Source organism: Gopherus flavomarginatus, chromosome 4 (assembly GCF_025201925.1).
Source record: "Gopherus flavomarginatus isolate rGopFla2 chromosome 4, rGopFla2.mat.asm, whole genome shotgun sequence".
NCBI classification, from domain to species: Eukaryota; Metazoa; Chordata; order Testudines; family Testudinidae; genus Gopherus; species Gopherus flavomarginatus.
In genome coordinates, this window is record NC_066620.1 from 202,144,880 (window position 1) to 202,162,570 (window position 17,691).

Consider the following 17,691-nt stretch of genomic DNA (forward strand, 5'->3'; position numbering starts at 1 on the left):
CTGTATTCAAATCAGGCAGCTTCGTCCTTCATAGCTGGGCCCCCAATGGGGTCAGTGAGAACAAAGGAGAGAGAAGCTCCCTGCTGTCACTTCAAGCACCCACACCCTGCACAAGGCTGCAGCAGCCCAAAGCAGCACTTACAGGAAAAACAAGGAATCCTTATAGCACCTTAGAGACTAACAAATTTATTTTGGCATAAGCTTTCATGGGCTATAACCCACTTCATCAGATGCATGGAGTGAAAAATACAGTAGGCAGTATATATATACATATATATATTACAGCACATGAAAAGATGGGAGTTGTCTTACAAAGTGGTGCATCAGTGCTAATGAGGCCAGTTCAATTCAAGTGGAAGTGGCCTATTCTCAACAGTTGACAAGAAGGAGTGAATATTAACAGGGGGGAAATTATCTTTGTAGTGCTAAGGAGGCCTGTGCAATCAAGGTGGACGTCACCCATTCCCAACAGTTGACAAGAAGGTGTGAGTATCAGCAGAGGGAAAATTTCTTTTTATACTGACCAATCCACTCCCAGTCTTTGAGAGATTGAAGTGCTCTCCCTGGACACTCAATAACAGACTTAAATTGGGAATTCTTCAACAACAAAAACTTCAAAAACAGACTTCAGTGAGAAACTGCAGAACTGGAATAATTTTTCAAAGGCTTATAACTTGGCTAAATTTGAATGGATGGCAAAAAGCACCTACCAGACACAAAGACCACCCCCAAATTTCAGATACCTGCTCCAACATATGGGGGAGCTAGAGCTTTTCAAAGAAAGAGTCACCAGAATTTTTTTTTTTAACATTGGCAAAAACAACATATTCTTTCCCAGCCAGGTTCTTGGAGCTGACCCATTTTGGCTGAAATTTTCCAAAAACCTTCAACCTGAGGCAGAAACCTGGCCTGGAAAATTTCAGCACAAATGGTTGAAGTTTATACCTTTGCCAAACAACTGAAAATAGGGTTTTATGATGGTGAGTATCAGGCAACCTTAATTATAGGTGGTGTTACCAACCTTACCTGTAATAACCCTTTCTTTTTCTGGAAGGATACGGATATGATGGGATATAGTTAAAGCCAGGCAAATGCTTTAATTTTCTGATCTAGTAGTAGCTCATATCAACCACATTACACAAATGAACATTACAAAATATTGTCTTGAATCTTCCTGGATGTGATTGTCTGAATGAAAACTGAAATATGGCCGAATATCTGAGCACAGGAACTCTTGAGTTCTAATGTTACTTATTTGCTCTGGTAAAGTTTGCCCAGCTATATTATGGGGCAGATACTTTCCCTCAATAAGAGGTTTATAATGAATTAGTGTTGGTAACATGTTTTTAAGATTTAAAAAGTACTATTAAAATTCTAAATGAAGACTCAGAAATGTCAATTTCTTTGCCCACCTGTTAATTGAAATAGGAGTATCTGTAATTGACATGGGATCTTAAAAGAAAGGTACCGAAAGGTTACCTGAAATTCAAGCTAAAAACAGGCAATGAAGTTAATCACATTTCAGTCATGAGGCCTTCATTAATGATCATTTGTAAAGCTAGTCACCCCACTGTTAGCTACTGCTTTTTTTTTGCTTCTCTTTTTTTAATCCCTCAGGTCCCTTTGTAGAGTTTGGTTCATTTACCCTGACCGCTTCTTCGTCTTCTTTACCTTATCCCATTAATCAGGATCAGCTGCTCTTGCTCTTTGTCTGTGAGTGTTTTTTGTCAAGAGGATCTTCCAAGCTGATACCAAGCTGACATCTTCATATCCTCCTTCAATGTCTCAAACCACCTTTCTCCAGGTCTTCCTCATGGTCTTTGTCCAGTGACTACCTGTACTTTCTGGCCAACATATCCCCCATATCCCCGCCCTATTCCAAGGTCAGAAGGGACCATTGTGAGCATATACTGTACAACACAGGCCAGAGAACTTCCCCCAAAATAATTACTAGAGCAGATCTTTTAGCATAACATCCAATCTTGATATAAAAATTGTCAGTGATGGAGAATCCATCATGACCCTTGGGAAATTGTTCCAATGATTAATTACTCTCCCTGTTCAAAGTTGTGTTATACTTTTCTCTACTGAATTGAAGAACCCATTATTAAATATTTGTTCCCCATGTAGGTGCTTACAGACTGTACTCAAGTCACCCCTTAACCTCTTTGTTAAGCTAAATAGGTTGACCTCCTTGAATCTATCACTGTAAGGCATGTTTTCTAATATTTTAATCATTCTAATGGCTCTTCTCTGAACTCTCTTGAATCAATTAACATCCTTCTTGAATGATGGACACCAGAAATGGATACAGTAGTCCAGCCATGGTCACACCAGTGCCAAATTCAGAGGTAAAATAACCTCTCTCTCCTACTTAAGATACCTCTATTTATGTATCCAAGGATTGCATTAGCCCTTTTGGCCACAGCATTGCACTGGGAGCTCGTGTTCAGCTGCTTATCCACCACAACCCCAAATCTTTTTATGAGTCACTTCTTCCCAGCATAGAGTCCCCCCTCGTGTTAAGTACCACCCGCATTCTTTGTTCCTACATGTAAATTTAGTGATATTAAAACACATATTGTTTGCTTGATCCCAGTATACCAAGCAATCCTGATTGCTCTGTATCAGTGAACTGTCCTCTTCATGATTTACTACTCCCCTATATCTCATCATCTCACATGACCCAGCCATCTCAGTCGATAATCCCTCAGTTTTGCTATGATGGGGCTACCTTTCACCAATGTAAAATAGTTCTCTATTCCTCCTTGGCTACATTCCAACCTGTACATCATGGCCTGTCTAAGCATAATCTTGTACACTTTGCTCTTTAGTTTGTTTGACATATTCTTATCTCAGAGAGTTCCCATCAACTCCCTCCATTTATACAAAGTGCTTGTCAGGAGATCGGCTTGTAGGCAGTCATGCCCAGTGGTCAGAGCAGGAGTCAGCCTCTGAATGCCAGAGCCAAGGCAGAGTCAGAGCCAGGGATTGGAGCTGAAGGTCAAAACTGACGTCAGAGTCTGAATGCCAGGCCCAAGGATCAGGACAGAGTCAGAACCAGGAACCAAGACTGAAGGTCACAGTGGGATTACTGGGAGTGAGGGAAGGCAGAAACAGGGCTGGTTCCAAAGCAGGAGCAAGCCTGGGACAGGACTGGAACAAGGCCGGATGCAGGGTAGGCTTTAGGCTGGAGCAGTGCAGAAGCAAGGCAGGAACACAGCTTGGAATGAGGCGAGCACAGGGAGGCAAGGAACATAGGTGCCGAGTTTCTAATCTGCCAGGGGTTGCTCCCCCTCAGCTCCGCCCAGGCCCAAACCCTATCCCAATCCACCCCACCCCCTCCCTGCTTCTTCCCATTCCCACTCTACCTCTTCCCCACCTCTTACCGCCCTTGCCCAGTTCTACCCGTTATCCCAAGCGCACTGCTCCCTTGCTCCTTCCCCCTTCCCTCAGTGCTCCTGATGATGCGAAACAGCTGATCCACAGCAGGCAGTAGGTGCTGGGAGAGAGGGAGAGGCACTGATTGGCAGGGCTTGCCAGTGGGCGGGAGGTGCTGAGGGAATGGGACGTGCTGATATGGGGCTGCCGGTGGGTGGTGAGCACCCACAATTTTTTCCTTCTGGGTGCTCCAGCCCCGGACCACTGATGGAGGCAGCGCCTATGGCAGAGAATTCATAGTTTTGTGCATTGAGCAGCTGCTGATCCTCTGCAGCAGCTTGGCTTAAGAGCAAGATACCTGACTGGCATGGCCAATCGGGTGGTTCTGCTGTGGCCCAGCTGTGCTCATTGGGTGCCTGGTGGCTGGGCACATGCAGCTGCAGGCCCTCTTTCCTGACAGTCCCTATCCCCTTTGAGGGTGCCTCCTAGGTGCCGTGGGGCCTGTTTTCTCAGGGTAGATGTGGAGAAAAATCTCACTGCAGATCTGGGGCGTGGATATTTTCTACTGTTTCCCAGGATCATTTATCAGAGCCCGTAACCTTCCCAGTCTACTAAGTACTGGAGGCGCCCCTAACCTGTTGTGAGTCCAGAATCTCTTGAACCAAGTATTTTACCTGTCCTTGGACAGTGATAGGCAGGGGCAGCAGAGTGCAGCAGGATGGTAATGGATTCTCGGTGAGGGAGTCGTGGAACATGGGGTAAATCCCGAGTGATTCAGATAAGTGCAACTTGAATGCCACTGGGTTGATCATTCCAGAATCCTAAATGGGCCTAGATACTGTTGGTCTAACTTAGCCAATGGGTAAGTTGCCCTAAGATTCCAGGTGGACAGACAAACCTTTTCCCCCATGGCAAAATCAGGGTGTTTGGTGGCCCTGATGGGCATGATGTTTGTATGCCTCTTTGGCAGATGCTAGGTTTTCCCTCACTTATAGATGTACTTGGTGGATGTGGACAGTCAAATATATGACAAGACATACCAGAGATCCCTGAAGAATGTTTGGGTGAAATCCATAGTTGAAGAAACAAGTGCTTTGAGAGGTTATGGCATGGGTGGCATTATTATTTGCAAATTCCACATGGGGAAGGAGGGAAAGCCTATCATCTTGGTGGTAGTTCATGAAACAGTGAAGATATTGCTCAAGGACTGGTTAATCCATTAGTAACTCCTGGGGGAATTCTGTGCCACTACGAGCATGTAGAATACATGTCCCCTTCAGATTTCTTTGCTTCCTCACAGAAAAATGACTTTCTGATGGGGAAACAGAGGGAAGCCGCAAGAGTAGTCATGCGCCTCTCCTCAGCAGCGCAGCCACGTCATTTCAGGCACCTGGAGCAGCTGGCAGAAAGGAAAATCACTGGGAAATGGCCTGGAGACACCCATCTGTTGGCTCCTACTCTGCTCCAGGCTCAGCTGCTAGTCCCGACTGGGCTGGGGAGGATGGGACTTCCTTTTGCCCTGCAAGGAGTGGCTGGGGCTGGGGCTGGATCAGACCCAGCCTCAGAAACCTGCCCTGGCTGTAGAAAGATCCACATCCTCCCCCTCCCCAACCCCACTTCCTGTACCCATTGCTCCTCAGCCCTGGGAGGAGAGGTCATTGTATGAGGAGCTGCTCCCCTATCCGCCGAACCCCCATGCATCCAGACTCCTGCATGCCCAGACCCTGCCTCACTGAGCCTCACCCCCTGCACACAGAACCCCACTACCATGCCCCCCACACCCTCAGCCTGCCGAGTCTCTCCCCTTGCTTCCGGATCACACCTGCACCCTGACCTCCCACCAAACTCCACCTCCCTGCATCTGGACCCCTGCTGAGCCCTCCCCTGCACTGGACCCCCCCCCAGTACCCCCAGACCATCTCCCATTGAGCCTCTTCACACTCGAACACCCACCCCCTGCGTCCGGCGCCTCCCTGCACCCAGAACATGCAGAGCAGAAAGGATCTGTCCTTCTATTTTATGATCAGGTATCAGAGGGGAAGCCGTGTTAGTCTGGATCTGTAAAAGCAGCAAAGAATCCTGTGGCACCTTATAGACTAACAGACGTTTTGGAGCATGAGCTTTCATGGATGAATACCCACTTCGTCAGATGCATGTAGTGGAAATTATTTTATGAAAGATTGGTGCCCTGGCTGCAGAGATGGATGGACATATGAACCCCTTTCAAGGTCTGCTTTTGAAGTCTGGGGAAGGCCTGTAGCTTGGGTTCTGCCAGTGAGTACATGCAGCCAAAGGGAACATCCGGTCCTGGCTGAAGATCAATGGGGCAGTAATAACTATGATAGGGCTGTAAGGTATCCACTTTGTTCTTATCAAATATGTCAAGGAAGTCTTGATATTTACTGGTAATACAGGGCCTGTACAAGGAAAGGTGGAAGACTCTGAAGGTCCCTGTGATGTGACTGTCTTGTGTTTGGACTCCCCGAAAAAGTAGACTGAGTTGCAGCCAATTTATGATCCATGGTTGTGTCTTGGGAGACAGAACTACAAGCAATGCAGGCAATTGAAGCTACTGCACAGGCCCACCAATGGATATGTCAGTCATGGGTGGTGAGCCAGGGCATGCCACATCTAACCAGGGAGTGTTAGGCTTGGATTAGCCTGAACTGGAGAGTTTCTCGGTGACCCTGGAGAGTGGTAACATCCAGGGGCATGATCTGGTGGATGACGGACTGATTTGAGGAGCAACTCATCAGCAGACTCTGTCAGATTCAGGGACCTTTTGCACTGGGTGAGGATCTTACACACTTGTGCAAAGTCCTGGTCCATAAAACTAGCAGATGCTTCCAAATCCACCAGTGCTTCCAAGTGGACCTCAGGCATGATGGGTGATGGGGCTGCAGGGGGATTAGGAAGCACATTGGGCTCCAATTAGCCATGACCAGGATACTGACCAACAAATGATATTGGGGATTGGAGAAAGGAGAAGGACATCAACACAGTCCCACACTTCTCCATCAGAATTGGGATTTTGCTTTTCCCATAGGGTGCAGGTTGGGCCTTCACAGGACAGCCTGCAGCAAAGTATCCAGGCTGCCCTCACTGCAGGCATAAACCCGCCATTTGAAACTGCTGTTTCTCTGTGACAGAGAGGCAGGGCCAAGCTTGGTCAATCTGCATGGGATCATTTTGGTGGTGGCAAAACTGAAAATAGAAGAGCTAGAGTCAGGATGACTGGTGGGGTACAGGAGACTGAGCAGAGCTCCATCATCTGGTTGTCAATCTTGATGCATAATTTGATGAAATCATTTAGGCCAGGTGATGACTTCACCCATGCCAGCTTTTTTTTTACCTCCTTACAGAATCTGAACCATAAATGGACTCATTCCACTCAGTGTCAGCCACTAGGCACCAAAATTATGCAGAGTACTTGGCAACCAATCACCAATCCTGCCACAGTGCTTGGAGGGAAGCCTCTGTGGTGTGTGTGTGTGGTTTGGATCATTGAATATTATTTCCATGTCTTGCACAAAGTTCTCCAGTTGGCCCAGGAGTGGGCTAGATTTCTCCAGGAGCAGGGAAGCCCAGGCCAAGGTCTGCTTGGTTAGCAGGCTAATGATAAATCCTGCTTGAACTTGATTGGTGGTCATAGTAGAAACAGAAGCCAGCGCTGGTTTAAGAACCTCTGAAATTTGCTGCATTTACCACCAAATTTATCCAGCAGTATAATCTTAGTTTCACAGGGAGTTGGGGTTGGGACAGCAGGTTCCTGAAAGAGACATAGTAGTCTGGAAAGGTTAATAGCCACTGTTGTACAGCACCCACTATCTCCAACAGGGAGACACTGGTCTTGCTAGGACACATTTCCATGGAGCAGGACCCCTATTCCCCTGAATAATCCCTTAGTTTGAGCAGCCCAGCTAAAAGTATCAGGAGACCAGGTCATAGAGAGTCATGCCTAGTGGTCAGAGCAGGAAGCAGAACTGGAGTTGGACTCCAAATGCCAGAGCCTAGGGCCAAGGCAGAGGCAGGAATCAGCCAAGGTCAGAATAGGATTACTTGGAGTCAGGGCTGTCGCAAAGCAGAACTAAGGCTGGGACGGGACAGGACAGGAAAAAGGCTTGTTGCAGAGCAGGGTCTAGTCTGGAGCAGTGAGGTTCTAGGCTGGAGCAGGGCTTGGAGCAAGTCATACACAAGAAGGCAAAGAATCCACAGGCATCTACATTGAGCAGCTACTGATCTTTTGCACCTGCTGGTCTTAAAAGCAAGTCACCTGACTGCCATAGCCAATCAAGTGCTCTGCTGTGGCCCAGCTGTACTCATTGGGAGCAAGGCAACTGGGCAGGTGTAGCTGAATGCCCTCATTCTTAACAGTGCTGTTCACGTGGCTCTGATCATCCACATTCTTCTCATGACTGAACACTGACCCAAGGTATTTAAACAGTTGCAAAGGCTTTTACTCTATACCATGTAGTTATATGGGCTTCTTGTTGTCCCTCCTAGCGAAGCATCACATGTACTCCGTTTTTTATTTTTTTGGCTGACTTGTAAGCCAGTTCTTTCAGATGCAGCCCTCCATAGTTGTAGGTCCCTTTCCACTTGATAGTTCTCTTCATGGCACAACATAATGCCACTGGTGAAAAGCAGGCTCTGTGGAGGCGTTTCCCCTAATCTCTTGCATCAAGGTGTCCCTTAGAAGAGGAATGGGCTACAGGCTGATCCTAGCTGTAGACAGTGAATGAGTCACGCTAGCTGCAGCTGCTTCTCACTACAGTTGTGCTACCCTGGTACCATTGTGTCCCATAGTAGTCTGAACATATGTCTCTGGCCGTTTGTGTGAACACAGACACCACCAAAGCAATTCTCTAGGAACTCCTGTCATAAGCCTTCTCTAAATGCACAACCATAAAGGGGAATCCCTTGTGTTTCTCCTTGTACTTCTCCTGCAATATTCAGGCTGCAAACAGTGCATTCATTGTTGAGCTTCCTGGCATAAGCCCAAATTGGTCCTCACTTACTTCATGCTCCGGCTTACTTCTGAAGTCTTTTCTCCATGGTTCTTTCCAGCCATTTCAATGTGTGACAGGTCAGTGTGACACACCAGGGCACAATTCAGACCAGTGGAGGCTGTGTCACTCCTGCCCAGCAGCCTTACAATGCCTTGCTGAAGTAGCTCCCACTGGGGCCACTCACAAAAGGCCTTCCGGCATGCCAGCCGCACCCTGAGTTTCTGTGTATAGCTGCAGCCTGCCAGTTACACCCTGACTCTCACCAAGCTTGGGTTATATTGCAGGGTGACACCAACACACCCCCAGTCCTGGATTTTCCTCCAGGAATGTATATCCTGAACTGGTCCAGTCCTCTTCTGGACAGTACAAATACAGTAAATTGATTGTTCCTTTAAGGGAATAATATACCAGTTTGTTATTTTAAATAGAGCAGCAATGAGTCCTGTGGCACCTTATAGACTAACAGATGTATTGGAGCATGAGCTTTTGTGGGTATTCGCATTGTATTCACTCACGAAAGCTCATGCTCCAATACATCTGTTAGTCTATAAGGTGCCACAGGACTCTTTGCTGCTTTTACAGATCCAGACTAACATGGCTACCCCTCTGATACTTGATTTTAAATAGAGTTACCCAGACACTTCAATTTAAATACACTGGATTAGACACAACAGTAAAACAAGTTTATTAACTACAAAGAGAGAGATTTAAAGTAAGTACAAATAATGAGGCAAAAAGTCAGAAATGGTTACAAGAAAAATAAAGACAGAAGGCTCACTAGTGCCAAACTTAAACTATATTAGATTCAAACAAAATTTCTCACCACATTCTTCCGGCAAGTTACTGACTGACTCTTCAGGTCCAGACCCCTCCCCCAACATCCAATAGCTGTTTTTTTTGTCTTCTCAGGTGTAGAGAATGCAATGGGTGGAGTGTGTGGGGGTGTGTGCCTAGGGGTGTTTGCCCCTTCTTTTAATAATTTCAATCTCCCTCTTGAAAAACATTTCCAGCTGGAAACTAGGCGACAAAAAGTCTGTGTGGACGGATGTTCCTGGTGGGGGGGTTTTCCACCTGTTTGAGCTTCCTTTATTTTCCCTTCCTGCTTGATGACTCTATTTACTGCTTAAATCAAAACGAAGGCAAACGTACACTTCTTTGTTCAAGACAGACCTGTTTGACCAGTTTGGTGCTGGGGAGTTTTGAACATGCAGTCTTAACATCATGCAGGGCAATCTTATAACTTCACATATAGTGTTGCCACACATTTTATCAGGACAATACTGACCAGCAAATCATGAGTTTTCAAATGATACCATATGAGGTGTGCCTTGCACAAAGATTATTACAATAGTGTTTAGGGTGTGAATACAAGGGTGTATTCCATCACAGTCAGTAATTACTACATTCTTACATATCTCCTTTACACTTGGAGATAGGGACCAATGTGCTCTTTCTTCACTTGTCAGGCATTTTTCTAGCACAAAGAATTAAGTTGAAAAATTAATCATCATCACCACTCCCTCACGGCCACATTCTTTAAATGCTTCAGTTGGTGCACCATCCAGTCCCACTGCCTTCCCACATTTCTTCATCTTAGCTACTGGCTGAGTCTCCACCATGGTGACAGGCCCTGTAAGGTTGTTACCTGTGCATACTTCCCTCAGTGGTTTATTCGCACCCTCTTCAATGAGTAGTTCTCATAAAAACACTGCCAGCTCCTGACGATTACACCATCGTTCCCCAGTACTCTTCCTTTTTCATCTTTGACACGTCGCAGCATCCAAGTCCTCTGTGCTTCTTTGCTTAATCTTGACTAATCTGTATATTCCTTCTCCCCCTTCCTTTATTATTAGTCCTGCGTATAAGTCTTTAATTCCAGACCCGTACCTTCCACAACTACTCTTTTTGCCTTTTTCTTTAGCCACTTGTATTCCTCACAACTTTCCATCGTTATTACTTTCTGCCATCACTTCAGCCTTTCTTTTTCTTCTTCTTTACTGCCTCCTGCACGTGGTTGGACAACCAACATATCTCCTTGCCATGATATTTCCCTCCTTTCCTTTGGCCACAGACACCTGGTGACTTTCTGTAATATGTCTGGATATTTTCCCCCAAATTTTGTTGGTAATATTGTGCTTGGCGTGGTCATTGCCCAGCCTCTGTAGAACCTCATCCTTAAAGCTCAGACCAGGGGTCAGCAACCTTTGGCACGTGGCCCATCAGGGTAATCCGCTGGCAGGCTGCAAGACATTTTGTTTAGTTGACCGTCTGCAGGCACAGCCCCCTACAATGGGAGATGCAGGGAGAATGTTAGGAGTTTAGCTGCCAGAGGCTATATATTACACTGGACTCATAAGTATGGCCCTATCAAATTCATGGCTGTGAAAAATGTGTCACGGACCGTAAAATCTGGTCTTTGTGTACTTTTGCCCTACACTATAGACTTCATGGAGGAGACTAGTGTTTCTCAGACTGGGGGGCCTGACCCAAAAAAGGGTTGTGATGGTGTGATGCCTAGGGGGATTGCAGTATTGCACCCTTACTTCTGCACTTCCTTCAGAGCTGGATGGACATTGAGCAACGGCTGCTGATCAGGCGCCCTGCCAGCAGCAGCGCAGAAGTACGGGTGGCAATACCATAGCAGTTCAGAGAGTGGTGGCTGCTTGCTGAAGTCCCAGCTCTGAAGGCAGCAGCACAGAAGTAAGGGTGGCCATACCATACCAGGGCATCTTTACTTCTGTGCTGATGCTGGCGGCGGTGCAGAAGTAAGGGTGGCAATATTGCAATCCCCCTACAATAACCTTGCAACCCCTCCACCCCTCCACGGCCCCATTTGGGTCAGAACCCCCCCAGTTACAACATTGTGAAATTTGAGATTTAAATATCTGAAAGCATGAAATGTACTATTTTACTATTATGATCCTGAAATCGACCAAAACAGACCATGAATTTGGTAGGGCCCTACTTGTAAGGCATTTTCTGGGGAGTGACAATTCATCCTCAAATCCACCTCAACCACAGAATCACAGAACTGGAAGGGACCTTGAGAGGTCATCTAGTCCTGTCCCCTGCACTCAGGGCAGGACTATTCATCCTCATGACAGCTTTTTGGTTGTAAAATGTTGGATACCTCGACCATGACCTACTGTTGCTAATTCATACAAAGCTATAAACAGTAGAGAAATAGAATCTCCTCTGATTGGCTCTATTGATGGTGATACAAATATTACATATGCACAGGTATGCATAAACTGTATGACCAAATACGCAAATTCAAAAATATTTTATTAAATCTAAAAACAAAGCTCAGTTTATTTGCTGTGCAAAGTCACGGCACTGGATTAACTTAAACCTAAAAGAAAGAGAAAAGGAAAAAACAAGCAATGGTTTTCATTTAGATACACGTTCCATGTCTAGCAAGCAGCAGCCACTCCCTTCTTTTGACTGCATTAACCCTTTTGGCTGGGATAGTCCGGGATTTCCTGATACAAACATTTAGCACAAAGAAATCGCATCTTCAGGAGGTGCTCATGATTTCATCAGGCACCTGAATTTATCAACAGCTGTGGTCCTTTTTCTTTTCGGTTTGCAACTGTAGAACTGAGAAGCTGTTATTGTTTTATGGTAGCCCAGTGTGCTCCAAGAGGGAATCAGCTTTGGGGAGAAGCAGCTTACTGAAGAAAGCAGCAACAGGGCAAACCCTACTGTATATCAATACAGCTCATCTATATTAGGGGTTTGCATCAGCCAAATAGCATCAGTACAGCTACACTGGTGCAAATTTCTCTAACATAAACAGGGTCTAAGTTCCAGCTGAATGGGGTACCTGTCTTCAAACTATGCTCCAGCTGCTAACCTGTGCAACCCCACTGAATGCATTACAGCTACTAGGATGAAACTGAAGACATCGTTTGGGAATGATGTGGGGTGGCATAGGTGTGAATGAGGGCACAGTGAGGTTGATGGTGCTGCACCGCTGTGAGTGGAGAGTCGCATCTGGCCAGCAGGTGGTCATGCCTAAGTCATATAGAACCCAATGTGGTTTACAGCTCCCAAGCTGATTTTGTAGGGATGAAAGTTAAGGCTAGGTATACACTCATAGGTGCTGACTTCATGGATACTCCAGCCCTGGTACACCCACAGAAAAATATTAGCAGGTGCTTAGCACCCACCAGAAGCCAAGCTCCCCTCCCTCCTCCCAGCACCTTCCGTCTGCCAGGGGCCCAACCAATCAACTCCTCCCCCTCCCTCCCAGCACCTCCCGCATGTGGTGGAACAGCTGTTCAGCAGCATGCAGGAGGTGCTGGGAGGGAGAGGGAGGAGTGAGGACAGGGTGCACTCAGGGGAGGGGGCGGAGAGGGGGTCCCACCTCTTCCGGTCAGTGGGAGACTCTCTCCTGTTGGCATAGCACTGGTGTGGACAGCACGAAACTTGCATTGGTTGGGGAGGGGCTTTTTCACACCCCTGAGCAACATAAGTTATATCAGGCCATGGCTACACTAGAGAGTTGCAGCGCTGGTGAGGGGGTTACAGGGCTGCAACTTAGGATGTGGCCACACTTGCAAAGCACGGCCAGTTGCTGTACACCCGGTCGAGCCTCGGGTGTAGGGATTCCAGCGCTGGTGATCCAGTGCTGGTCAGCAAGTGTGGACGCCCACCAGCGCTTTTATTGACCTCCGGGGTATAAGGAGGTATCCCAGCATACCTTAGAAGCCTCTCTGGTAATCATGCACACTCCACTGCCCTGGGCTCAGCTGACCCCAGCTTTAAATGCCCCGGGAATTTTAAAAATCCCCTTCCTGTTTGCTCAGCCAGGTGTGGAGTACAATCAATCATTCAATCAATCAGCAACCATGCCTCCACGCCCCAAACGAGCCCCAGCATGGAACAATTCCGAGCTGCAGGACCTCATCAGTGTTTGGGGTGAGGAAGCTGTGCAAGCACAGCTGCGCTCCAGAAGGAGAAATTATGATACCTATGGGCAGATATCACAGTCCTTGCTGAGAAGGGGCCATGAACGGGACGCGTTGCAGTGCAGGGTCAAAATAAAAGAGCTGAGGAGTGCTTACTGCAAAGCCCGTGAGGGAAATCGCCGCTCAGGAGCTGCCCCCACAACCTGCCGTTTTTACAAGGAGCTGGATGCCATACTTGGGTGTGACCCCACTGCCAATCCGAGGACCACGATGGAGAGTTCAGAGCAGGGAGAAGTGGGGGAGGGTGTAGAGGAAGCCGACAGTGAGGCTACTGGCGTGGAGGGAGACACCCCGGAGTCCCAGGAGGCATGCAGCCAGGAGTTCTTCTCAAGCCAGGAGGAGGCTAGCCAGTCACAGCAGCTGGAAGTTGCTGGTGAGGAAGAAACTGAGGAGCGTGCTCGGGGTAAGCAGGTTTTTATGTTTTGGGAGAGGACGGTTGGGGTTATGGATGCCTGCATGCATGCCTAAACGTGGAATAGCCCATTGATTTGCTCTATCACGTCTCTGTAATCTGCCTCGGTAATCTCTTGAAAAGTTGCAGCCAGAGCATGGGCAATGTGCTTTCGCACGTTTATAGGGAGAGCCACCGTGGTCCTTGGCCCGGTCAGGCTAACTCGTCCGATCCACTGTGCAGCGAGGGGTGGGGGGACCATGGCTGCACACAGGCAAGCTGCATAGGGGCCAGGGCGGAATCCACATTGCTGTAGAAGACCCTCCCTCTCTTCTCAGGTAACACGCAGCAGTGATATATCTGGCAGTAGGAAACCCTGTTGAGAATTTAGGGATACTTGAGTGCAGGGCGCCAGGTTCGTGGTCCCCCCCCCCAGTCCCGCGGTGCGTTCCGGTCTCCCCACCCTCTTCCAGCACGTAGCCAGCCCCGCGGTGCCCTCCGGTCTCCACCCCCCCTTCCCAGCAGGCAGCCAGTCCCGCGGTGCCCTCCGGTCTCCCCACCCCCTTCCCAGCAGGCAGCCAGCCCCGCGGTGCCCTCCGGTCTCTCCCCCCCCTTCCCAGCAGGCAGCCAGCCCCGCGGTGCACTCCGGTCTCTCCCCCCCCTTCCCAGCAGGCAGCCAGTCCCGCGGTGCCCTCCGGTCTCCCCACCCCCTTCCCAGCAGGCAGCCAGCCCCGCGGTGCCCTCCGGTCTCTCCCCCCGTTCCCAGCAGGCAGCCAGCCCCGCGGTGCCCTCCGGTCTCCCCACCCCCTTCCCAGCAGGCAACCAGCCCCGCGGTGCCCTCCGGTCTCTCCCCCACCTTCCCAGCAGGCAGCCAGCCCCGCGGTGCCCTCCGGTCTCTCCCCCGCCTTCCCAGCAGGCAGCCAGCACAGCTGTGTGTTTCCCGCCCCCCCCCCCCCACCAGCAGGCCGGCAGTTCTGCGGACCGCCCCCCCGGCCAGCAGCTTGCCACCTTCCTGTTCACTACTGTCCCCTGTGCAGGACACCAGCTACCTCCTGTACCCAGTGCAGATAAACCCCAGTGACCCATCGGTCAATTCCCCCTCCCAGGTGCAGTCAGGGCAGAAACACTCACCCCATTGCTCGCCATGCCTTCGCTTCCCTGCCCTCTCTGTGTTATGTTAGGTGTGTGGGAAGGATGCTACAAAAAGTCTAAAAACTCCTTCACTGTGTGATAATAAACAATGTAGCCTCTGTGTATTACATGTTTCTATTTATGTTTTTTTTAGTGACCTTGACTAATGCAGCCGGATCACCGGCCTCACGTCGCTTGCAGAACTTGAGAAAAAATCCGTGAAAATCAAAAGAAGAATTGATCAAAGCAGTTATGATTCACTACAACAGAGAAAGTAGGAAGACGCAGGAATGGAGAGAGAAAATGTATGAGTGGAGGCAAACAGAAAGCAGGAGAAAGGAATTGGCTACCAAAAAAACCTCAAAGCAGATGATAAGCCTCCTGGCTCGCCAAACTGAGTCTTTCGAGTCTCTCGTAGCCATGCAGGCAGATCTGTACCGTGGTAACCCACACCCCTCCCAAAGCTCTCTTTCTTGTTCCCCAGTATTTGCACAAAACACCTTTCTCCAGCAGCCAGTTTCTTATTACCCCCTGCTGCCCCCAACACCTGTACGATCACCTACCAGCCCTGATAACTACAATTCTTACCCTGTGCACTCCACCCCCATTACCCTGCAGCATAGTAATCCTGAAGTGCAGCAGACATTGAACAGTAATCCAAACAGGACATATTCAAACCTCTGAATGTACAGTCCACCACCCTAACCCCCCTGGCCTTTTATGTACTGTACTTTGAATAAAGGATTTTATGGCTTTTACAATACGTTTTATTATTGCAGGAAGTGGTAAATATTGTACCCCAAGGTAGAAAGGAGCACAGCAAAGGCACCAAACATTACTGTTAGCTCTCAGCATCAAATTGCTCCCTTAAGGCATCCCTAATCCTTGAAGCCCTTTCCTGGGCCTCTCTAGTAGCCCTGCTCTCTGGCTGTGCAAATTCATCCTCTAGGCGTCGAACCTCGGAGGTCCATTCCTCACTGAATCTTTCACCCTTCCCTTCACAAATATTATGGAGGGTACAGAACGCGGATATAATAGCGGAGATGCTGCTTTCCCCCAAATCTAGCTTCCCATAAAGACACCTCCAGGGGGCTTTCAAATGGCCAAAAGCACACTCCACAGTCATTCTGCACCGGCTCAGCCTGTAGTTGAACCGGTCCTTACTCCTGTCAAGCTTCCCTGTAAATGGTTTCATGAGCCATGGCATTAAGGGGTAAGCGGGGTCTCCAGGGATCACAGTGGGCATTTCGACGTCCCCTACTGTGATCTTGCGGTCTGGGAAAAAAGTCCCGGCCCTCAGCTTCCTGAACAGCGCACTGTTCCGAAAGATGCGTGCATCATGCACCTTTCCAGGCCATCCTGAGTAAATGTCAGTGAAACGCCCACGGTGATCCACAAGCGCTTGCAGAACCACGGAGAAATACCCCTTGTGATTAACGTACTCTGATGCCAGATGGGGTGGTGACAGAATAAGAATATGCGTCCCATCTATTGCCCCTCCACAGTTAGGGAAACCCATTCCTGCAAAGCCATCCACAATGTATTGCACGTTCCCCAGAGTCACAGTTCTTCTTAGCAGGGTGCGATTAATGGCCGTGCAAACTTGCATCAGCACCATTCCAACGGTGGACTTTCCCACTCCAAACTGGTTCGCCACCGATCGGTAGCTGTCTGGAGTTGCCAGCTTCCAGATTGCAATAGCCACCCGCTTCTCCACTGGCAAGGCAGCTCTCAATCTCGTGTCCCTGCGCCGCAGGGTAGGGGTGAGCTCAGCACACAGTGCCATGAAAGTGGCTTTTCTCATCTGAAAGTTCTGCAGCCGCTGCTCGTCATCCCAGGCTTGCAGGACAATGTGATCCCACCACTCAGTGCTGGTTTCCCGAGCCCAAAGGCGCCGTTCCACGGTGCTGAGCACGTTTGTTACTGCCACAAGCAATTGAGTGTCTTGAGCATCAGGCGTTTCAATATCATCGTCTTACTCCTCACTGTCACTTTGCAGCTGAAGGAATAGCTCCACTGCCATGCGTGATGTGCTGGCAACATTCATCAGCAAGGTCCTCAGCAGCTCAGGCTCCATTTGTAACAGAAATCTCAGAAATCGCGCTGCAGACTCACAATGCCACCAAACTTCTCTGAATGTGCAGCAAAGCACCACGGGGCGTTGGAACAGGAAGCGGAAAGACCCGCACACTTCCTTCCCCTTCCCACAAGCCACAGCGCCAAAATGGGACGAGGTGCTCTGTGGGATAGCTGCCCACAATGCACCACTCCCAACAGCGCTGCAAGTGCTGCAAATGTGGCCACACTGCAGCGCTAGTAGCTGTCAGTGTGGCCACACTGCAGCGCTGGCCCTACACAGCTGTACGAACACAGCTGTAACTACCAGCGCTGAAAAACTGTAAGTGTAGCCGTGGCCTCAACTTAGGCTGTAGTGTAGACCTGCCCTGAGACACAACAGATTTAGGGCTTGTCTACACTGGCAATTTACAGCGCTGCAACTTTGTTGCTCAAGGGTGTGAAAAAACACCCCCTTGAGTGCAGCAATTTCAGCGCTGTAAAGGCCAGTGTAGACAGTGCACCAGCGCTGGGAGCTACACCCCTCATGGCGGTGGTTCTGCCACAACCACACAAGACGTTAAAGCACTGCCACGGCAGCACTCCCTCAGAGCGCTTTAGCACTGCCAGTGTAGACTAGCCCTTAGAAACGCCTTCTCTTATTTTCACAGTCACTTTCCAGAGCAGAAAAAACACTCTAGTTCCGGGTCAGTCAGAGAATGTATATGTAGATTAAAAAATTACAGTTAAC

The 17,691-nt window shown here is 48.7% G+C and overlaps 1 protein-coding gene across 1 annotated transcript; it reads left to right on the forward strand.

The window, feature by feature from the left end:
* Positions 1-13,020: 13,020 nt before the first annotated feature.
* On the forward strand, positions 13,021-15,720 carry LOC127049749 (zinc finger and SCAN domain-containing protein 20-like). The gene is made up of 2 exons (XM_050951009.1): positions 13,021-13,766; positions 15,040-15,720. Exons 1-2 carry the CDS (start codon positions 13,118-13,120, stop codon positions 15,105-15,107), a joined length of 717 nt encoding a protein of 238 aa, XP_050806966.1. The 5' UTR covers positions 13,021-13,117; the 3' UTR covers positions 15,108-15,720.
* The last annotated feature ends 1,971 nt before the right edge of the window (positions 15,721-17,691 follow it).

Excerpts from the sequence above, each read along its gene's own strand:
- LOC127049749 (XM_050951009.1), top strand. The coding sequence starts at position 13,118 with ATGCACACTCCACTGCCCTGGGCTCAGCTGACCCCAGCTTTAAATGCC. Across the intron at positions 13,767-15,039 it reads AACTGAGGAGCGTGCTCGGG|TGACCTTGACTAATGCAGCC; the intron begins GTAAGCAGGTTT and ends TGTTTTTTTTAG.